The sequence below is a fragment of the Micrasema longulum genome, unplaced genomic scaffold (assembly GCF_059751315.1).
Source record: "Micrasema longulum isolate JH-2025_06_02 unplaced genomic scaffold, ASM5975131v1 h1tg000175l, whole genome shotgun sequence".
Lineage (NCBI taxonomy): Eukaryota > Metazoa > Arthropoda > Insecta > Trichoptera > Brachycentridae > Micrasema > Micrasema longulum.
In genome coordinates, this window is record NW_028277380.1 from 77,361 (window position 1) to 102,228 (window position 24,868).

Here is a 24,868-nt window from a genome sequence, read left to right on the forward strand (position 1 = left end):
AGAAATGGGAGATCTTTTCCGCAATTATGTATGAGCACACCTACCGTATTTAAATACTTCAACGGGTCGAGAAGGTTAAATAGCACATACTATTATATAACATTGCATACAGGGCGTTTCAATATGAACTTTACGTAATGTACATATTTAAAAAATATATGGATATTTTTTATTTATTTATTGAATTATTTACATTTTTATTTATTTATGTGTATTTATTTATTTATTTATTAACGGACATTGCCCATGTATAAAATTTAAAGGGTTTAAATATTACAATAAAAGAAGAGTTTAAAACATTTAAAAAAAAGAAAAGAAGCATTGACAAACATAAGGGACATCGAGACAAGATCTGGACTATTTATTTAATTCTCGTTTAAATCCTTGTAAACTTAAACCAAAAAAGTCCAGATCTTGTCTTGAGTTAACAATACGACGAAGACGGTTCATTAGAGAATTAAGGCCATACTTTGTTCTACGCTGATCGATGAACAGTACTTCATTGTTTCTCTACCTACGAGTCGGAATATTGAATTTTACTTGTATTATTTATTGTAAATAAACAGATATAGTGTATCAACTCAGAACTAATCACAGATTTCTACAAAGTATACAAAGTTAGTAAAGAAAATATATTACATATTAAATAAATACATATAAAAATGTTATTTTTATGTATTCGTAAATATTTTTAAATCATCAAAGGATTTTTAATATTTTCTTTTCTTAAGAACAGTAAGATCTAACAGAACTTTGAGTTTCTTCGGCTGTTGGACAAGAATTAGATTTCACTCCTTGGGCTGGTATTTTGAATCTTCTCTACCTCCTAGAGAGTACTTAATTTGGAGATTTCAATTAATTGAATACGACGACACTTTGCTTCATATAATGGCCACACTGATGATAAAATGTCAAATGATGCATAAAACTTTTTAAAAACCGATAAAAATACGGTTTGATCAATTCAACCTAATTAAGTGTTTTGGGTAATGCTTAAGGTCGCAATAATGCTCTTAATGAAAATCATCATGTTTGATTTCACTTGTTTAAATTTTTTTGCCGTTTAATCGTCAGTGTGGCCATATATTAAGCAAAACATAGTCGCCTATCTACCTATCAGGGGCGAATCGTCCATATAAGTGATTATGAGCAACTTATCATTATATTTGACTATCGATAATAATGTTTTACAGTACCTATATTTATGGGAGAAAAATAAAATAATTGTTGTTTTTATTAATCAAACAATACTTGGACTTCATATGGTTAAAGTGCAATGCAAATAACTTCATACTCTAAGCAATAAGTACCAAGACGTTGGTGACTCATTTCATGTTAAGTTTAGAACATACAAGGCGGCCTTTCTTCTGTATTTCATTGGTAAGTGAAGCTTGTACCTAATATGTAATTCTAGATAAATTAATTTTATTTTTATAATTTGGTAATGTTCAAAATTGTTTTAATTTCTTAATTAATGTTTTTTTTTCTTCTCTTTTCTTGATTATTTTTGTGGGTACAAATTATTTATTTTTATCCTTTTTTCTATAAAGTATATTTATTGTATATACGGGAAGAGGTTGTCAATTTTTTTAAAGTTCGAGATTAGCAATGAGCAAAAATTTACAAATCTGCTTTCCTTCCATACTTTTACTTTTATTTGCTTTTTATATATCTTGATATGTTTATGTTTTTTCATTGTGTATTTTTATATTATTTAATTTAGTACGTACTATTATTTGGCATATTATTTATTACTCCTATTTCTTACTAAAGTATTGAGTGAGTTTCTAGAAAACATATCTCAATTATCATTTCAATTATGTTTTTATACATGCATTCTTTTTCTGTTGATTTCAATGATACTCTTATTTTGTTAATTTTTTAATACTACTATATTTTACTATTATTTTGCTGATTTTAATGGTCCCATTATTTTGTATATTCGATTATGTGTGAATCTTAATTTGTATAATTTATATTTTAAAAATTATTTCTAATTATCTTTTTTGCATTGTATTCTTTGGAATTTTATTATTTATTACTTAGACCTTTTTTTCTAGATTATTATTCTATTGCCTCACATATCTTTTTGATTTTATCTTATTCATTTTACTGTGTATTTTTATTGTTATTTATTATGGCTTGACACGGGCATAGCCTAATAAGCTTTAATAAATTAATTAATATTTAAACTAGTGTAATTTTGCTTTTTTTATGGTTTAGTGTTATTTAAAATTGAGTTGATAAATATCAAACGCACAACGATCCACCACTATTATCCACCAGTGTCCACGTGGAGCTACTAGCTTCTGAATTAAAACAGAGTGTTTTGACAGTGATTTTATTGTAATAATGAGGACACATTTTGATTGAGCCGTACCGAAATTATCTTTTTTTCCTCTACATTTTGTAGAAAAAATATCAAAAAAAATAATTGAGTAGACATACTTGCGTTTGAAATTTATCAACTAAGTTGTTTAAATTTCTTTATTTGTATGTATTTTTTTCTACGTTTTTTTTACAGGTTCAAAGTATTTCAATTACCAAATTTTTTAAAATAAGTATTTTAATAACTATATAAATTTTATACTCTTAATATTTTCAGACGTCTTAATTTGTAAATAAATATTTAAAAGGCATTAAGTGCCTTTTATTTTAATAAAACAAAATATTAATAATTGATTCCTACAAACATAAATATTTCTAAAGCGCGCCCAGCGCCAGCCCGTTCCCAGAGAACCAAGAAACTATTCGATTTTTCCAACTTACTTCTCGATACAAAAATGTACACTATTTTTTTTATTATTTGATATCAGAGCTTTCAAAGTACCGGGTCCAAAGGACCCCTTGCTATTACATATGAAGTGAAGCCTATATTTTACTCAGCTGCGATATTTTTATATCAAAAACAAGCTTGCAGATTACAAATATTATTTGAAGATTATCCGTTTGAAAAATAAAAAATCAAACATTACTTCCTTTAGACTATTTTCCTTTGATATGTTACAGTTGACATATGACATTTGGCGCTCGAGGTGGTCGTGTTTGGCATTATTATAAGGAATTGGTCAGTGTTGACATTTCAATCATATTGGAAATATATCTCCTGAACGTCATTATGGTATATAAATAATGTAAAATGGCGTAAAATATAGCTACATTACATCGCGAAGTTAATAATAAATGTAGTTTAAGTTGGTTTGATAGATTATTGGTTATAATCTTCAGTTGTCAACGGTGAAGCAGAGAGATAATGTTCACAAAACCACAGAAAAAATAGCAATTAATTATTTTACTTGTACGTAGTTACAAACTTATGATTTTTTGTAGATTACCAATAAAAAAAGTCACCGCTTACCACTGCTACATAAATGAACTAGCGTTCTCTTCAATGGTGGAGATCAAAACTAAAAAGAGTAACATACTCTAATTACAAAATAATTAGGTAATTTGATTCTCAAAAAAAAAACAGGAATCGATAAATTATTAAAAATTATCAGACATAGCCCTCTCACTAAAATTATTGCATTTTTACTATAGTGTATGACCTAAAGCCCTTACTTTTTGCTTTTGCCTTACTCGTGACCGCGACCCCTCAAACATGTCTTCGCGATCCCCAGTAGCTCAAATACAAATGACAATCGACGTACTTAAAAACATCCTGAGCATTTGAGCGATCACAATGAACAATAATGAACATGCGTAAGTTATCGCAGTCATAAGTCAACGGTGTGTAATCTCTAAGTCAACGCTCGTGTCGGTTTGTTTTTTGTTTTCCTCGTAAATAAATACAGTTTACTGGCGAAAAATCGGCGTTTACCGTAAAAAAATACAATATGTTGCATTTGCAAAATAGTAAGGAGTATTTAGTGCATAAATGTGAAAATTAAATTACAATCACTATGGTGACTGCTTTTCTTGACATTTGGCTTGCAAACCGACAGCTAATTGCAATAAATAGCATGATAAATAATAAATAAAAATATCAGTTTTGGAATATTTTCCATATTTACACCGGTGAAATTCAAATATGTGATTGCGCAGCAGGATTATACGCGAAACTTTAATATTTTGACATTTAATATTAGGTGTTCACAGCTGTTCCGTTGTGATCGCGAATGCGATAAACAACCATAGTGAGAAATTGTTATCACGTCGCTTATTAGTACGTCGATAGTTATTTGCGATCGAGCTACAGGGGGGTTCGCGAAGCCTAAGTTAAAAAACACTGCTCTAGCAAATTTATCCTTATTGACAGTATTTTTCTTTCCCAAAAGCATTCCAAAATATGTTGTATTTATCTGACATTTAAAAGGTTAAAGTTAGTGTAAATGCCGATAAGCAAATATGCCTTGAGCTGAACCTAATATTGTGATAGGTTGTCATGCTGTTCGCGAATTTGGTTTCCGCATTTTTTTACTGGGGCCGAGTTGTACTTACATAACACATAATACACTTTTTATAATCTCGGCATAAGATGGCGGCAATGAAAGTAAAAGGAAATGGCGAGGGAAGTAGGCCACGATGGGGCCGTGTATCAGAAGGAACCGGTTAACTAAAGAACAGGTCCGGATTATGGCCAGTTGCGCCACAAAAAAATATGCCCGTTGTCCTCTTCATTTTGCCAGATTATACTCCCTTTTTTATGTTCCAAATTGTAAAAACTACTAATTATATTAGATTATTAGACATACCTGTAAAAATTACAATGATCTCTGGTAATGTAGGCATTTTAAACTAAACATTAAACTCTTACATAAAAATTATGCCTTTGGTGTTAACTTTAAAAAAAATATCTCTTGAAATATTTTAGTTGAAACCTTTTTTTATAGAATTGTATTCTTTTTTTTTTAAAGAAGATAATTCTGGTTGTAATATTTAATTTCTAACAATATCTTATTTCCGTTTTATTACCTTCATACCTGCCCTTATCAGTACCGGTACCTATTACTTATACCTACCGGTACTAAAATATTTCAATAACTAATTTTATTTCAAAGTATTACCGAAGGCATAATTTTACGTAGAAATAAAGAAAAATGTCACAAAAATTTACGTGACAGAATGCTTTCATTTCCTTTTAAAAACAAAAAAATAACATTTTGTTTCGGCCACTTTTATGTTCAATTTATTATCTTCAAATAAATACAAAAAATTTTTGTTCAATACTTAGTCTTTATATGAGAATCGAAGCCCCAAATTGTAGTCCAAATTTGAAATGGCGTAATCTACCGGTCGAAAGGTAATTATATAAAACTTTAAGTATATTTTTTCATAGAAATACCTTTAAAAATTATTGTTTTTATCTAATTTATGATTTTTTTATTTTTGTTATTTCACGATTTTTAAAAAACATTCGTTTTAAAATGGCAAAATCATATGATTTCCTCATTTTGCGTGCGTTTTACCCGACTATAGCCTTAAGTTTATCGTAATACCACGGATCAATCGGAAAAAAATACTTAAGTAAATACGAATTTCTTGCACTACTAACTGTAGTCAACCATTTCCAATACGAGATCTGACATCCGTACTCTTTAGTAAAGATACTTTAGAAACTTCTTCTGAACCATCTCCAGCATAACAGAGTACTTTAACTCGCGAAGCGCCCAGATCAGAGATCCACACTCAAGTCCTCTTGGCACCGATGAGTTATAAAGTTAGTTATGATTTATGATGTCCCTTAACTTTCGCATCTGAGACATTGCTTCAATTTATGAAAGTACCGAATATCAGTCATTTTTTTCAAAAAAGAGACATTAACACATTACTGGTCATTTGGCTAAAAGAGCAGATTCCAGCAAAATGCTCGTACGAGGTTTTCCTGTAATTTGAATTATATCATACCGAAAACACATACGACTTTCGCTCTGAGGAATTTCTCTATTGTGGCCCCAAGAGTGTACAATGTCCTGGATGAACAAATTAAGTTATTCAAAACGAAGTCCATTTTCAGGAGAAGTGTACAAGCGTGGGTTTTGTCTAAAGGAAGAGACCATTGCAGGAGACCCCTACGAGACATTGCATAAATTTATATAGAGTACTATTAAATGTGTTCTCGCGATGTTTATCGAAATGTATGTTTATGCCATATTTTTTATTTGTAGTACTACTGCTACTACTACTACCATCACGCCATTTCCCCGTAGGGGTAGGCAGATAGAATGGACCCTCACACACGTCTATTCTGGGATACATTCATAGCTTCTTCCACATTCATACATCTTGCCATACATGCCCTTCGGTTCTGTCTGCTTTTGACGTGACCAGACTTAAGATTCTGGTTTATTTTTTTTATTTTATTTAAATCTTAAAGTAGGGCACACATATCATACATATTGTTATGTGTGTTCTAATAATAACATTGCAAATATATTTAATTTATAAATTGTTTATCACATATGTCTTGACCATTATTTTAAATTTTGATATGTTTTTTTCTTCATAAATATTTTTTTCCATTTCGTAATACTTTTTAATTGCTTTAAATAAAATTGAATTTTGTGACTTTGCCTTTTTCCTAAATGGAAGTCTAATTTTGTTCTTTTCTCTAGTATTGTGATCGTGTTCATGCTGGTTCCGATCAATTTTTTTTCCGAAATTCTGTTTTTTTATTAGAGTTTATAATTTTATGAACAAATATCATTGTATTGTAAAATATTCTTTGTTTATATGTTAATAATTTTATTTCATTTACCATCGACTTTACCTTCGTATATCTGTTTTTTTTCAAAATGATTCTAAAGGCTTTATTTTGTAATACAGTTAGTTTATCTATGTTTTCTTTGTTTGATAAAAATAAAATGCTACTACAGTAGTTAACGTGTGGTTCAATAATTGCTTTGTAAATAGTTTTTATCTGATCATGTCACGTCTTCCTTGGTCGTCCTCGTCTCACGTTGCCGTTCATTTTCACCATATATACTTGTTTTACCATTTTTTCGTCGTTCATTCGTTCTACGTGACCAAACCGTCTCAGAGACCTTTGAGAGATTTGTAGTATCCTTTAATAATACGCATGCTTCCACTTTCTATTTTGTTGTATCGCAACTCAACACAGGGCTCTTGGCCTCATAGAGTTAGAGATACGTTATTATTCTTTGTAATATGGATCTTTATATAAATAAATAATACAATAAAAAAAATAAAAAAAGAAGCCTATGACCACGAGCATTCAAGAACACCTTAGCAGTTCGGAGAACAAATCCCAACATTGTGTGTCCACAACTGTCACAGACAACGCCAATGTGAGTGTGAAACTTAAATTTAGCTTCAAACAAAACTCCAAGGTCTCAGAGAGTGGCAGTTCGCTTGAGTGAACCATCACTCTCTCATTCTAGTACCGCAAGAAAACAGTTGTTAATTTTATATCCAGAAGAACTCCATTTCTCTTTGGTCCGGTCCTGATTCGATCACTTGCAGAATTAACAGATTTTCGTTATGTCATCCAATTCACGATAAATCAGACGAAACATTATATATAATAATATGTACCTACGTACATGTAAGGTGCCGATCGTATATTGAAACCAGAGGTGTTGTAAAAAAATTAACATAATTTCAGTATCGAAAATTACGCTTATCTGGGCAAGCCCACGTGTTTTTGTAATATTGTCAAATGTTCCCATGTACAATCTTACCGATTATATAATATCTTTGTTTTCGTTCATTAAGTTGTGATAGATGGTTCATGAGATTGCGAGGTAAACGATTTTAATTCGTTTGGTGCACGGGTTACTAAGGAGGCTGTGAAGCAGAAATCAAAATAAGAATTGAAATGGCAAAATCAGCGATGAGTAGCCTAATCAAGATTTGGGAATCAGTAAAAACACAGATATGTCAAGAATATAGAAATCCTAAAACTATTATACGCTAAAACAATACTCACTTATAGATTCAAAAACAACTCTTACTCCAATGATCTTTCATAGCCTCCACAATACATCACATACAAATAATATAATCACTAGATTCTCAACACATAGACAACTTAAACAAATACAAACTAAAACCACTTTCGGACAGAGGGATTTTGAGTATTATTCAATTAAAATCTATAACCTACTTCCATTATCTATTAAAAAGATTAGTAACGAGAACATGTTTAAAAAGGCTATAAAAAAATGGATGGTGGAGCTAGGTAGAAGTAAAATGGATTGTCTCATTCGCGCATACCAATATTGAATCAACTGCTCCACAAGTTTATAGGTTATGTTAGGTTTTTGTTATTTTCATTATTTGTTTTGTAATATAAGTAATATAGATGTACATAAATACCTTGTTTTTAAAAATGTCTAAATATTTGTTATTATCTTCGTTTTTTTAAGTTAGTTTTCTTTGTTTATTCTCAAATGCAATTTAAAATAAGTATATTGTTAAGTGTCCTCGGCACGGGAAACCCCAGTGAGGTCACATTATTTTTATTATTAATTATAGTTTGTAAGCAAAAAATATGAATAAATAAACAAATAAATAAATATTAAACTTATCCCACTTGACCCCTACGACTGAACTGTATGGAAAAGTACTCGTTCGACGGAAGCATTCTTTGTTCTGACGGGCTTGTCTCTTTGTATCTGGAGGAGGTTAAGCGGCGAAGAAGGAATTTCTCAATAAAAAAAATGACTTTAAATGCTCTTCTTGATGCTTAGCAAGCGCTATGGGAATCGTCTCCTTCATGAAAAGTAACCTTTCTTTTTTCCCCTCAATCCATCAGCGCTTAAAATCATTTAGTTAGAGTTATTTCTGATCACTGAACTACCTAGTTTTTATCACGTCATGGTAAGCTTAATGCAAAATTATTTGTTTTTAATATTGTTGATTCCCCTTCGTGCTGCTGCGGATACCTTAATCGATCTTTTGAACACATCATGTGGTCTTGTCCCTTTCTTCCTCTCTATGAATACCGAATAGAGCTTCTCGTTACTATCCGTGATCCATTAATAAATCCTGTCAGACAAACAAAGCTGGTGGGTCCCAAAAAGTATTTCAAGAGTTTTAAAACGTTTTAAAATTGTTTCGACGAGTTGATGTCCGTTTAATTTAATCCAAGTCTGTGGAGAATTTATTTCCCTCTGTTCCACAATCAAATAAAACGCGTATTATTTTCTTCTGGATTAACTTCTTTCAGCATAAAGAGGCCAAAACTACTAGATTACAGAGCTCTCTCTTGGGCAGTTTTTCTTGTTCGGCAACGAGCAATTTTTTCGTGTATGTTGGTTCCGCCAATTTTATACCATTTTTTTAAAAGTACAATATGTTATTCATATAAAATAATGTGGAATCAGATAATGAGTTTGGAAGGAGAGAGAAAGAGGAATCGAGGAATAAAAAGGGATAAAAATGTATATTATATTAAAATGCAGAGAGTTTAGGATTCTGAGAATATATAGTAATGTTTCAGGCGTTTTTTGAACGTAGCTAGAGAAAGTTCATTTTTTTAATGAAAAGGTAGCTCATTCCAACGTCTAGCACCTTGAACGGAAAATGAACAGCTGAAAAATGGTGTGCTATGTTGAGGAATGGAAAGTGTTCTCTTATCATATTTTTTTTTTGTATTTATTTTTATATTAGAACATAAACATGAACAGAAAATATAAAAGGAAAAATAATGGTATCCACCAAACCGCGAAACCGGCTTGTCTGCAGTTTTGTTATTTTTCCTTTACAAAGAAAAACGTTACGAGAAGTTATATAAATCTAAAAAGTAATATAAACATTATTAAGAACTAAAAGCGTACGTATTTTTTACACATTTTTTTTTTTTAATTTACGTAGATGACTGTTAACATAAAACAAAAATCAATTTAAAGCCTTGTTACATATTAGCAGTTTATTTATTTTTTTCTTAAAAGTTTTGTCAACATTTTTTCAGCATTCCTAAGCAGATGCTTAGGAATCTTGTTGAAAATATTAGTAATTGTATAATGAAGTGTTTTTTGGCCATACTTGTTTACAAACCTCGGTACTGACAAGCCTTCACGTTGTGCTAGCCTTGTATTATGTGTATGTATATATCTTTTTTAGTAGTTATACATATAACTATATAAAGAATATCATATTGAAATTAAATATATCAAAAACAAAATATATAAATATTGGGAAAAAAATAATACCCCACGGTTACAAAATCAATATTGATAATTTGAATATAAATTATGTGGACGAAAAAAAGTATCTCGGAGTCTACTTGGATAGATATTTAAATTTCAAAAAACATACTCAATACGTAACAAAATAAAATTCGAAAAAAAATTAATTTATGGGAAGATTACGAAATGTAATAGATTTTAAAAAGTAGTATTCTTATATATGAAACATAAATTACTGTTTTTCCATTATTTTTTATGTAATGAAGGAGAAATTAAAAATATACAAATTCTTCAAAATAAAGCCATGAGGATTATACTCAAAAGATATATCTATTTTAAAATTGAACGAATGCACAAAGAAATTGGCTTGCTCCCAGTAAAGCAACAAATTAAACATAATGTAGCAATTTTTATACATAAAATAATTAAGGGGATGAATAAAATAAAAATAATAATAAAATTTAACCAACAATGTCATGCATATGAAACAAGGGGTAAAAAAAAAAGATTGCCAATGAAGAGAAAAACAGAATCTCAAAACTCATTGTACAAGGGATTGAAGCTGTACAATGAGTTACCTGAAGAAATAAAGGAAATAGAAAAAAATGAAATATTTCAAATTAATTTGAAAAAATATGTTATTGAGAAATTTTGATAAAAAAATTGTAATATTATTAAAGTGGCCACTTAAACCAGCCATTGGCAGGTCATAAGCCTTGTAGATGCCTAGACTTCTATATTACTTTCTCTTGAATGTTCTTCATCTCTGTTGTAATATGTTAATATAAACAGCTCCCCAGGGAGTTGAATCCAGTCCTTGTCTACAAAAATTTGGACGAACTCAAAATATTTTTGATAAATCCACCTGGTCCATGAAGAAGTATAGAAATTGAAAAAATAACATTTTCAGACGTTGCCTGGTATGTAGGTGAAATTATTTAATTAGATGAATCTCACCCGCATAAATAAGGGTTTCAGCTCTTCAACTTCACAAACATCGACAGATGAAAGAATTGAAGGAATATAGATGTTCAAATATGGGCAGAATGGTGAATGTTACACAGTGTGTAAAGTGGCCATTTAAACCAGCCATTGACAGGTCATAAGCCCTGTAGATGCCTAGACTTCCATATTACTTTCTCTTGAATAAATGTAATATGTTAATATAAACAGCTCCCCAGGGAGTTGAATCCAGTCCTTGTCTACAAAAATTTGGACAAACTCATAATATTTTTGGTATTATTAAAAGTTTATATTAGTTCTTAAAATGTTATGAACTAACTTAATAAAGCATAAATAAATAAAATAAACATATATATGTATATAATTTCGTTTGTGTTAATTTTTTCATATTATCATCGAAGTAAGATGACGTACGTTTCAGGCCTCCTGCTCAGAATGACACACATTAAAAGCTATCAACTTAATTACTATAACACGCCTATTTTGTAAAATTTCGTAATACATGTTTTACCCGGCATCCACAGTACCGTAGTACGAATACCGAACTAATAAGTTCGCATTTCCATTCATTGGCGTAGGAAACATTTACGCAATAATCACTCGGTACAGTCTTCAAATCACATAATACTAACGTACCCACATAATGTAAGTCGCATTCTTGATTTATTGTAGCGTAATAAGAAATAAAAACGCCCAAACTATGTTTGTGTTTCAATTTACCCACGTTTAGGCATTACCAGGCTACAAATGCTAAAACCGCCATCAGGACTCGTATTCTGAACGCTATCGAGGAAACTTATAGGATACTAGCGGACCCGTCAAACTTTGTCCTACCCAAACGTTGGCTTCCCTGCTGTTAGCTTGGAAAAAGACTTTTCATTGATAAGTAGGTACCTAACTACTTGTTTGTGATTAAATTCCAAAACTTAAAATTGATAATATTAAAATATTTCATTTAAGTAGGTAGGTACTTGTTTGTGGTTGAATTCCAAAACATAAAATAAATGTTTTTTCAAATATAGCATTCTTTTTGCAAACGTTAAACTCCGGTCGTCTCATCAACAAAGGGGTGTATTTATGTAGAAATACGATTTTTTTAATGTATTGAATTTAATATTATTTTAGTGTTACCAAAAATCCAATAAAAAGAAACAAATGGATAGAAATTATAAGGAATTTAAGGAAAGAATCTGATTGAGATCCACAAAAAACAAATGTTGTTTGTAAAAATTCAAAAACAAACTTTTTTTACACACAAAAAATGTCATTTTTCTATTTTTTGGCAAATGCATTCTCCTCGAATGCAACCTTGTTAGATCGATGAATACAACATTTATGCTCCTAATTTCTTTTTTACATTTTCGATTGAAAATTTTAATATCTACAAACACGCGCAGCATAAAGATCTATGTTTCTCTGAAAATCGCACGTAAATCGGTTAAGCCGTTTAGGAGGAGTAGGGTGATATCACACGTACAGAGGAATTATATATTTAAAGATAAAAAGAAAAACAGGAAAATATTTTAGTTAATATTGTTTATTATATTTACGATAATAATTAGGTTAATAGATTAATTACGTTTTTATTTTCTAATCATGTTAATTAACTATAATAAATAACTAATTTAAGGCATGTTTCATTGTACTTATTGTAAAATGTTTTTCTCGGCGCGGGACACCCCAGTTAAGACATAATTTTGTATAAAAAATAATACAAAAAATTGTAAAAGTAACAACAAATAAATTAATTGATAAAAATAGAATGCAGTTTTTACACGGGTTCAAAAGTTTCTTTAAAAATTGAAAGTAAATACTACAAATTGATTTATTTATTTTATTTATTTATACTTTTACATTGTGTGTATTCTTTTTTTATACATAATAATGTTCTGTCACTGGTGTGTCCTGAGCCGAGGGAAACATTTACGAAATGTGAAACATGCCTAAGATTAGCTATTTAACAAAGTTAACATAAAAATACCAATAAAAAAAACGTAATTAATCTAATTAACCTAATTATCATTAACATAATAAACAATAAAAAACTAAAATAATCATAAAATATAACCTATATTCTTTACGATACTTATGTACGTAGTCAACTCGAATTCGCTTCATTAGTATGGTCCCCTCAATATAATGTATATATTAATCAAATTGAAAACAATATTTGAGTTTGTCCAAATGTTCGTAGACAAAAGACTGGATTTCACCCCCTCGGGAGCCATTAAGATTAACAAATTACAACAGGGATGGAGAATACTTTAAATAAGGGAATATGGAAGTCTAGGCATTTACAGGGCTTATGACCTGTCATTGGCTGGTTTAAGTGGCCACTTTACACACTGTGTAACATTCACCATTTTGCCTATATTTGAACATCCATATTTCTTCAATTCTTCCATTTGTTGATTTTAGTGAAGTTAAAGAGCTGAAACCTTTATTGTTGTGAAGAGATTCATCTGACTGAATTATTTCACATATTAGGCAACGCCTGAAAACAATTTTTCAAATTTTTAAACTTCTTCTTGGACCAGTTGGTTTTATTACAATATTTGTGTTTGTCCAAATGTTCGTAGAAAATTCAGTAAATAGTAAATAGGCCACTTAAACCAGCCAATGACAGGTTATAAGCCCTGTAAATGCCTAGACTTCAATATTCCCTTATTTAAGGTATTCTCCATCCCTGTTGTAATTTGTCAAATTAAAAACATTCAAAATAAATTTATAAGGAGCCTGGAATATCGTTTTGGCAACATTGAAAATGATTACGGCGCATCTTTGATCAATTTTAATATAGAATCACTACAAAAAAGGCGCCTTACATGTGATTCAATTTTTCTTTTCAAAATTCTTAATAATATGGTTGATTCGTTGTATCTTTTACAAAATATTGGTTTCCGTTGTCCTCTTCGCTATACCAGACTAAATTCCCTTTTTTATATACCAACTTGTAAAAACAAATATACCTCGAATTCATTCTTTGGACGTCCCTGTAGAAATTATAATGGACTCAGTATTGATGTAGACATTTTTAACTGCACGTTGCATTTGTACAGAAAATTTCTTTATGGGGTCGATTATTTGAGATAGTTGCTGAATGTGCATCTTAAGTAGTTTATGCCATGTATATGTGCCGCATGTAATGTATATGTTTGTGTATGTTTTATATGTGCGTTCATGTGTGTGCGTGGATGGCTCGGAATGTGCATTCGGTATTTTTATTTATTACCTCCATGGAAAATGCAAATGTTAACAATTATTCTTTTCTCACTTGAAATTCTTATTTATTTTTAATTTTCACATTTAAGTCACATTTAATGTTTATTTCTTTTGCATAATTTATGAAAACTTAATTGGTCTTTTTATGCTAAAAAAATATTGTTTTTAATACTTATTATGTATGACTGTATGTTTTCTGAATAAAATATAAAAAAAAGTAAAAAAAATATGAAAAGAAAAACAGAAAAATATTTTAGTTTATATTGTTTATTATATCTACGATAATAATTAGGTTATTATATTAACTATGATAAATAACTAATTTAAGGCATGTTTCATTGTACTTATTGTAAAAAAAATTCTCGGCACGGAACACCCCATAAAAAAAATAATACATAAAATTATAAAAGTATAAACAAATTAATTAATTAATTAAAATAGAATGCAGTTTGTACACGGGTTCACAAATTTCCTCAAATTTACTTTAAATTTATTTATTGATACGATAGTTTTTAGTTAATTAGGGAGATTTTTGTAATTTTTTATACCTTTGTAGACGAATCTATTGACCATGACTTGTGTGGAGTATAAGGATTTTAATATTATTTTGGTGTCTAAGTAACTTATTCATCTCAAATTATTTTATTTGTTCTTCTTTATAAATTTGTATAATAGAATTTATTTTATAAATACTGTCTACTGTATGAACTTTAAATAATTTATAAAGAATTTCTGTATTGAATGTTGAGGGTTTCTTTAGAGTAACTTTAATAATTAATCTTTGTACTATTTTAAGAGGGTTTAATATATTGGCATTTCCACCACCCCATCCAACACTACCATATTGGAACATATATTATATTATATTCTTAGTTTCTATTTTTAACTATATTAGGTTTTAAAATCAGTTGGGTCCATGTTTTTCCCAATTTAAAAATGAACATCACAAGTAAAACTAAATGGTAAGCGTTATACGTCATTCGAAAGAAAAATTTCTGCTCTACAAGATTTCATATTATATTTATAATATTATTCCTGACCTTTCTTTCCCATCCTTATCTTGACTCATCCTTATGGTACCTACCTGACGTCAAGATAAAAGAAATTCAAAATTAGAAAATTTGTATTTGGAACAAATCACACAACATTTTTGACATAACATCACATTGCATAAAAAGTTTTTGAATTCTACCCTGGCAACACTAACGAAATTTCCATTCTGTTTCTTCGACAATCTGACAGATGGAAAAATAATTCAATTTTTAAGTAATTCATTTGCTACTTAAACATTCGTTTGTTAATTACACATGAAATGTGATGCCATCATGTTTCTTTAAGATCCAAGCAGTATTTCTACAATTTAAAAGGACACAACATGGCATAGTTGAATTCAAATCAGGAGTTGCGTACTGAGCGACGTCTACAAAGAAAGTAATGGGGCAAAACGTAAACCTACTCATTTATGAGTAGTTGAGTCGTCTTCTGTTTGATGCGCGTATGCAGTTTCTGGACTATTCTTAATTCTATGACAATATATTTACCGAGGCTGATATTTTTTGTGACAATGTATGCAAATTTAAGTAAAAAATTATAGAAATTTTGAGAGAAGCATATATTTAACTTTATTATTTTATACATATATTTAAATTTCGTTTCTTTTATATTTAAATTAGTTTTATTGAACATAATTTAAATTAGTGTATTAAGTGTAAACAATTTTTTGGTGAGTGCATGAGTGTCTTACCCTATTATACAAAGAAATTGGTACATACTGTTTGTTTACCTAATAAAATAAATAAATAAATTTCATCATCCAGTGCCCGAAATTGAAGAAAATTCACATCATATCAAAGGTAGGTGTCCATTCCATGTTCCAACCCTTTATTCAAATATTCCCAACCTCTTACAAAACTGAAAGAAATTCATTTTTCAATTACAGTCCTTTTCATTAACAGGGGGCGGCGCTAGATCTTACGAAATCTGGCGCTACAGCCTAGCCGCTCGGTTGAATGGCTGATTTAATTATTTTGTGGCGATACATATATTTCTAAACTTTTAAATTTTGTACGGTGTCACTTTTTTTTTTTTTTTTTACAATCTTGCTCTTGGAAAATTTGAGGTTGGACATGAAATTAAAATTATCTAATTTTTTAAAAATGTTTCCTCTACATCACTGGATACAAACCATAATAGGCGCGAACTGCAGCGGTGCAGTCAACTAATATTGGTCACTCGACAGTAGCAGTTATCCTTGTCAGTATAGAACCAATGAATAGTGCCGAAACCGGTTGTTGACCATTGAACACCGTCCATACGTCAACTGCAAGATGTACCTTCATGAAAAACACTTAAACCCTTTCACGCACGAAATATTTACATTTAAAAAATAAATAAAATAATCATTCGTGCAAATATTTATTTTATTTATTTATTTTTGAAACCAACACATTTATAGTAATAAACAATACATGAAGAATAACAACAAATAAATAAACCAATTATGGGTTTCATAAAGGAATAAAAATACAAAAATACAAAACGTACAGTTCGCTAGGGGTGAAAGGAAGTGGAATGGGAAAATGGAGAAGGAAGAGAAGAATAATAAATAGTAAGTAAATATAAAACAATAAAAAAAGAAATCAATGCTTTCTTTGAAAATGCGTTTAAGTTTTTTTATTTTTACTGTCTATTTTCGGAATAATGTAATGTCGAGTTTTTGGCCATATTTATAACTAAGCCTAGCTACTGACAAGCCTTCATTTTGCACAATTCTTGTGTTGTTTACACATGTATGTTGAGTGCAAGGTCACATGTTTCGGTTACAGCCAAAACTAAAACATCTAACTTATAACATTATAAGTTAGATGTTTTAGTTTTGGCTGTAACCGAAACATGTGACCTTGCACTCAAGATGTTGGGTTTTATTCTCCGAACTGACAGGATTGACAATGATCTCCGTACGCTCGGAATCCTGGTACAGCTCGTTGGTTCAGACCAGTTTTGAGAGTGCCTCGGTGATATGGAGTCCACACGAGACGAGATATTCCTTCATGATGGGGAGAGTTCAGAAAAAAATCTGAGGTATCTCTACATGAGGGAGTTGGTAGTAATCCGTGGTTTTATCCCACTGCATTCCTCATGAGCATGCTTAAGACCAACAATTTGCAACCTAGTAGGGATGGGTTCACACTGATCCATTTTTTCAGAGTGATAAGAGGTTTTATCGAGAGCTCCTCCATTTTAGAGAGTATTAATGTTTATGTTCCTGATGGTTATCTCTGGCAGCGTCAGCACAGATTGTTTTACATCCTGGCTTCCAGAACCAACCTGCCTCTGGTTATGCCGATTGGGAGAGCAGTCAGGCAGCTAAACATCATCATTTTGGAAATCGACATTTTTCACATCTGTAAAACTATGTTTAAGAGGCAATTACTATTGTATTGTATTGTACCTTAACACTTTGAGCACCGGCCGAATACACATAGAATTTACGCTGTGCCCGGTCCATTTTTGTGAAATTTCATGCTTTGTGAAGGGTTTCTTAAACGTGTCATAATTATGAAACTACTAGGTTAAATCAATGCTTACATTTATTTGAGACAATTAAATAAGTCATTTTTGTACGATAGTTTTGCCAACATTGACCTTTACCTTTGTCCGCATATATACCTACTGCGTCTCACTTCTTTTTTGTGATTTGTATCCCGGAGCCGTGAAAACACGAGATTATAATAACCACGCGTCATGTCCTGGTCTCATGTTTTCATGCAGTTTACCAGTAGCAAAAAAATACTAATAAAAGTCACTAGATGTCAATAAAATGCACTTTTTTGAACAACTGGTAAATCACGTGAAAAAACGGGACCGGGATTCAACGCGTGGTTATATAATCACGTGTATACACGGCTCTGGGATCTAAAGTGTTAATAATGTCGAACCATTGCTCAAGGGTTCCTGGTTTGACAAATTGTCCCAATTTAACGCCATAAATATTTCGTTATTTGTAATGTTATTTTGGTAAAATAACGAAATTTCCATTTGAATTCAGACCGCAATTTCATCTATGCCAAAGCTTCAGCTGATTTTTGGCTCGTTTTATTGGCCGAAACTGACCGAAACCTAAACTTCGGTCGGTCATTACTATTTATGGGATGTGATTTTTTTCGTTTTGTAACGATTTAATTTTCTGAAAAAATTGAAATGATTAAAATTTTTAAATCATAAGCGAGTTAATGGGTTAACGAATAACCCATACGTTCAAGGTTTATTAACTCAGAGTTGCGAAATTCAACCTGAAATCCTAAGTAATTAATACTACAGAATATTTTGTTCAATGCTGTGTGCGTATGTATATTGGGATATTAAAGGAGGTAATTTTTTTTAAAACATTTTCAATTTATACCGTGTAACATCTACCATTATACCTTTGTTTAATGATAGAGCTCTTCCAACCTCTATTACAGCATGGGCTATATCTTCGTTCTAGTAACAAGAGAACCCTTTCAATACTCATTCATCGCTCTGATTTTTTGGCCTTTTCTTTACCCCTTTTTTATTAACACTCCAATCACGATTGAAATATCACTTCCTGAATATTAAGTTTTTCTTTTCTCCTGCCTCTTATTTTTCTTCTGTACCCTCTCCTTTTTTCATAATATAGTGTAGATATTTAGTCAATTTATATATATATATATATATATATATAATATATATTTATTTATTTATTTATTAATTTATTTATTTATTTATTTATTTATTTATTTATTTATTTATTTATTTATTTATTAACATACACGGCACGCAGTGCCTTTCACCTTAAAAAGATACATATTAAAAATAATATAAACATTTCAATATAATGTGAAAAACTTAAAAATTAAATATAAAAGTATTATTTTACATAAATACTAAATATTTAACACAGCAGTTTTGTATAAAAAAACATATTTAGATATAAAAATAATTAACAATATGTGCAAATAAAATTTTAAAAGGAAAATTATTTGTGTACATTTTTCTTAAATGGTACAAAATATAAATAAAATTATTTTGTATCAAATAAATAAATTTAAAAAATTAAAATAATAATGACAATTAAAGTAATTTAAAAAATAAGTAAACACGTAAATATGGTATATATATATATATATATATATATATATACACATATGTATTTTTAGTAATATAAATTGACTAATAGATTCTTTTTAACGTTCCCACCCGTAGACTAAGAAATAATGAAATGCTTTTCCTCGGTCACTACAGGACCAATTATGGTGCACAGTCGCCTTTGCCCAGAATGATCAGGCGGGTGAACGATCATCAAGATCTTGATTATTATGGTGTAAGGATGTCTTTCTTTACAAATCAGCTAAAGAATCTGTATAGTTAGCCTATGCTTTTTACTTAATCTAAAAAATCTATCATCTGTCTTTGCTGCTTATTTCTGTTCCTTATATTTTTTTATTCCTTTGTAAAAATTTCTTTTAATTGTAATGTTTATAATGGACTTTGTCCGTAAATAAATAAATAAATAAATAAATAAATATCTACACTATATTATGAAAATACACGGTTTTTCAGGGCCAGACCGCAAAACATGAGAGCAACATTCATCACGTTTAAAATATTTTTTTTTGTTTTTTTATAATCTCACAACGGAGTAAATCTTTAATTTCTTGGACTAGCAGTACTTCCACAAACCCCTATCCTACCCCTCTCCTACCCAGCCGCTTTCCTTGTCCGTGTCTGGTGCGTATCGCTTCGTTGGTCAAATACGCTTTTACCTCAATTTTTTTTTGTAGAGGAGTGGAAGGAGTTTGCGGAAGAGATTCTAGTCGGAGAAGTTAAATATTTTCTCCATTTTCAGATAACTAAAAAAAAGTTATTTAAATGAGTTTTTGGAAAATAATTATTAAGAATTTTTTAAGCTTGCCATGAGGAATGTTCCGATAAAATTTCCCGGTCAGGGCCATTTATATATATATATACATGTATATAATTATAAATATATATATATATATATTGAATAAATATCAATGTTTTGTTTTTTTTTAATCAATAAATTTCATAAATGGTACATCCTTTTTTTTATTCTATACAAATCTACTTTTATACATTTAGTAAATGTTATAACTGTAACTCTCCAAAAAAAGAGACAAACTCTTGTGCTTGGAAAAAAATAAATGAAAATAATGAAAATATTTTTAAATACCTAATATGTTGAAATACCACTGATTTTCTCAAATTGAACGGTTAGGTTAGGTAGGAATAAATTCCTTTAAGACAATATGCTTACTCATATGCACATGTAAACTGTATATGTATATAAAGTATTTAAATAAATAAAATAAATAATAATTAAATCAATATATCTGTACGAAAATGTTTATATTTGAATGAAAATTTAAAGTTTCTTCGTCGTATACATTTTGTATGCACATTCTATTATTCATAGAGAAAAATCAGTTTTACTTCCTAAACTTTACATTGTGATACGGGCCCTTGATAAGTGTTTTTGACCAAACATCTACTCTTAGGTAAAAATCAAAATAAAGGAAATGTTGAGCGAACGGACAACGAAAGAACGGCTAAAAAGAATGTCGATGTGAATGTCGATGGATGCAGAAAACGAGAAAGAACGAGAAAGACTGGCATGACTGAATCCAAATAATACTTGAGTGTGGACATGTCAAATGTCAGATTAATCGACGGGCGTGCATGAGAAGATATATGATTTATATAAATATAGAGGAAGTAAGGTCTATCTGCAAAAACAGAATGATGTGGCGTTCTATCCTCTCTGCCTACCTCCATGGGGAAACGGCGTGATGGTTTGTTTGTTTGTTTGTTTGCTTGTTTGAGTGAAGATAAGTTTACCTCCTAATGTAGTGGTCTACCTGTTCGGCTATCATGGTTGAAGTCTTGGTGAAGTCTTGGGAAGGTCGATATAAAATATTGACTTACCAAGTGGTTTTACACTGCAATATTTTAATGTTTTCGACTAGCAAATAAATCTTAAAACTGACCTTAATCAATTTTTTTTTTTTAGTATTTGCGTTTTTATTATTAACCCAAATATTTCAATTTTTAGGGTCATTTATGAGTTGCATAAAACTCAAAGATTATTCTTTGCATGAAACGCTTTAAAACACATTTTCAATAAACATAATTATATGTATGTCTTACTTCTTGCCATTTTGGTTGCTTATAGAAAATCCAATTGACCCTGCCCATGATCCAGAAAGCGGAGATCCAAACAAACATTATGAAACTACTGACTTCAACAACATGTACATGGGAAGTACTGATGTAAGTTCAAAATGCACGTGGTTTTCTTAAAAAGTATTTTAAAATAGTAAAAATGAATAACTAGACAAATTTTTACTCTGAAACTCTCATTCGAAACGCAACATTAATGTGTATTCACACAGGGATCAAGGCGTACATGCTTTTTTTTATTTCCTAAATTTTCACTGAAAATTATTTCATTAATGATCCGCTTCACACCATTTCTTATGTTTTAATTATTTAACAAAAAGTTGACAAACCTACTGTTTTTTTTTATCGCTGGCATTCCAAAAGGTTCGCGTCTTGGACTTCTACTTTTAAATGTTCTTGGCAACTTATGAAAACTTGCAAAATAACATTTCTCGCAGATGATTTCAACATGCCTACAATAATTAGTTAACTACTGCTAGCAGGAAGCTTTTAAATACCCAGCGATGTAGAATGTTAGTAATAAATATCTATTTATGTATTTAAAAGCATTTTAATAATTATTTAATCACCTCGTGTCAATTGCTGTTCAGATTTAGTGTTTCTCTGTGGGTAGGTTCTAGTACATTAGATGCATACTTTGGTTTATGTCTTCTTCGCAATCTCAATCCTGAAGATTGATTTGCAACAAAGTCCCGCATCTCGTCCTCCACTGAGCTCTTTTACCTGTAGCCCTCTTCAGCTCAACATATTACAAAAAAAGAGTAGTCGACAGCCGCATACATCGAGCAAGGCTCGCGTTCAACAAAAAAATCAAAGATTTTAGAGTCAAACAACGACCTTAAGCTCCACAAACAACTTGCCAAGACATGTATGAAGCATATTGATGTACGGCTGTGAGACATAGTGTCTTACCAAAAGAGATATAAAAGACTTTAAGCCTTTGAGATGTGGTACTGCTGAAGAATATAAAAAAATTCCTAGAGAGTTTCCTAAATTTCCTACCACATCACTAATGACGAGGTTTTAAGTTGAATCAAATAAGGAAGGAATCTAATTAAAACCATCTCAGAGAGGCGAGCCTGGTGGATAGGCCACTTTATGGGCCATGAGAGTCTTCTTCATGACATGATAGAGGGGCTGAGGAAACAAATCACAGAGGGTGCTCCCGGCGGGAGTATTTGGAACAACTGTGCGAAGACTCTTAACTGCGCCTCATATGCTCATAAGCTATATAAGGCTGTGAAATAAGCTTTCTTTCCTCTTTCCTGCTCCTGCCTTGCTTGCCAAGCTAGAAGAACGACTAGGGAGTCAAATATGACTACTAATAAAGTAGTTCCCATTTTTGCAGGTCCCTGCAATACATGAGCAATCTTAATTTAATTTAAATCTTCCAAGAATTAATCCTTCAGAATTACAGTAAAACAATTACTGGAAATTTGGTATTGTGACGAAATGGTTTTCATAAGTTTAATATCATCGTTGAATTCTGTGATGATTAGAATTAAATTATGTGCATATTTAAATATAAATTATTTTTATTTTAGGTTTTGAGAAATGCCAGTTCCAACAATAACAATAATATTGAAGTATCAACTACAAAAAAGAAATTGACTTCACGGAGCTACAAATTTAAAGCGCTGTTTTGGAAAAATGTGCATCAGCTGTTTCGGCACCCTGGGTAAGTAATATTCTCTCATTTTCTTTTTTTTTTTAATTATCATCATGCAAATTCCAAAAAAATATCTACTTCTTTCTAAATTTGATGTGCGAGATAAAATTAAAACCTACGTAATATTTTCCCTTAAAAAATTGGTATCATCTATGAACAATATTCAGAGTATGTCCATAGCTTTGCGGATAAGCTCCGATTATTAAACAAAGACAAAAAATATTTTTTAGAAGGAAATATGGCATGCATAGTTATAAATCTAAGCAATAAAGGACCTATGACCTTTCATTGGCTGGTTTGAGTGCGATTCGATTGAACTTCATCAATATGAGTAAAGGCTTTTTGTTCAAATAAAATAAGAACCCTTTGCTTTTAAACACTTTTTATTGAATTAAATGTAAAATACAGCACAACGGCTAATTACAAAATGTACATATAAGATAAGTATTTAAAAAAACATGTTTTTACAATAGATTATTCAGGTACAAGTAGTCAATAAAATCTATAGTAAACAAAGCTAACAGTAACATTTATCTGAAATAAAACAGAAGCATTCTGAAGAAATAATACATCTACAAACATATTTAAAAGAGAAATCACAAATACACATTATAATACATGGTTAAAGAGGAAGAGCGTAGAATCAAGAATAGTCCAGAAACCGCAAACACACATCAAACAGAAGGCGACTCAACTACTCATAAATGAGTAGGTTTACGTTTTGACCAATTAGTATCATTGTAGACGTCGCTCAGTACGCAACTTCTGATTTGAATTCAACTATGCCGTGTTGTGTCCTTTTAAAGTTTAGAAATACTGCTAGGATCTTAAAGAAACATGATGCAATCACATTTCATCTGTAATTTGCAAATGAATGTGTATATAACAAATGCATTACTTAAAAATTGAATTATTTTTCCATCTGTCAGATTGTCGAAGAAACAAAATGGAAATTTCGTTAGTGTTGCCAGGGTAGAATTTTTTTACCCTACTTTGCCCATCTAATAAAAGAACTAATGAAAATTGGACCTCGGATTAAACAACGCCGTGGGGGACATTTGAACGACATTATCTTTAAAACATCAAATATTATTTAACATGATTTAAAAATATTCGTTTTATGTCAAATAAAATTTGTTATATATTTTAAGTTCAAAGTTCATTAATTCAATTACTCTTATTAACTGACCCTTTACCTATCTACTCTGTTGTGTCAATCAATGTTTCCGCGTGCACAATAAAATTTTAGAGCAATTATTTAGAGAAAATAGAAAAAATATGAGAAAATGATTTTCGTAAAAAAAAAAATCCTCAAAGCCAACGAATCTTATCATATGGTAAAAGATTTGCGTGCTTTTTTTTCTCTATTTAAACTAAAAATTCTTTGAATTGGCGATAATTGACCAATTGTGTTGATAATCTTGATTATCAATTCCAAAATATTGAATTTCTTCTGTCTTTGAATTTTTCTGTCTTCTGTCTTCTGTCTTTGAAGTCTTCGGACAAAGGGCTTCTTGGTGAGTGATGCAACGATAAACAAGTATCTCGTGATGATAGAAACAGAACCTTTTCTCTTTCCGGTCACACTTTTTGTCCCATCTGATTGAAACAATTTTACCGAGTGTAAGATAATGTTTCTCTGTCCATTTAATGACAACGTTTGCAATATCCTCGCCACGTCTTTGACCTTTCAGTGGTAACA

At 30.4% G+C, this 24,868-nt stretch overlaps 1 protein-coding gene across 1 annotated transcript in view; it reads left to right on the top strand.

The window, feature by feature from the left end:
* Positions 1–24,868, top strand: part of LOC148283957 (ABC transporter G family member 20-like) — a 98,036-nt gene that overhangs the window by 56,116 nt on the left and 17,052 nt on the right. The window contains exons 6-7 of the mRNA XM_088242892.1: positions 21,490–21,587; positions 23,042–23,175. Coding sequence (XP_088099018.1) covers positions 21,490–21,587; positions 23,042–23,175 — 232 coding nt within the window. The remainder of the gene's footprint in view (positions 1–21,489; positions 21,588–23,041; positions 23,176–24,868) is intronic.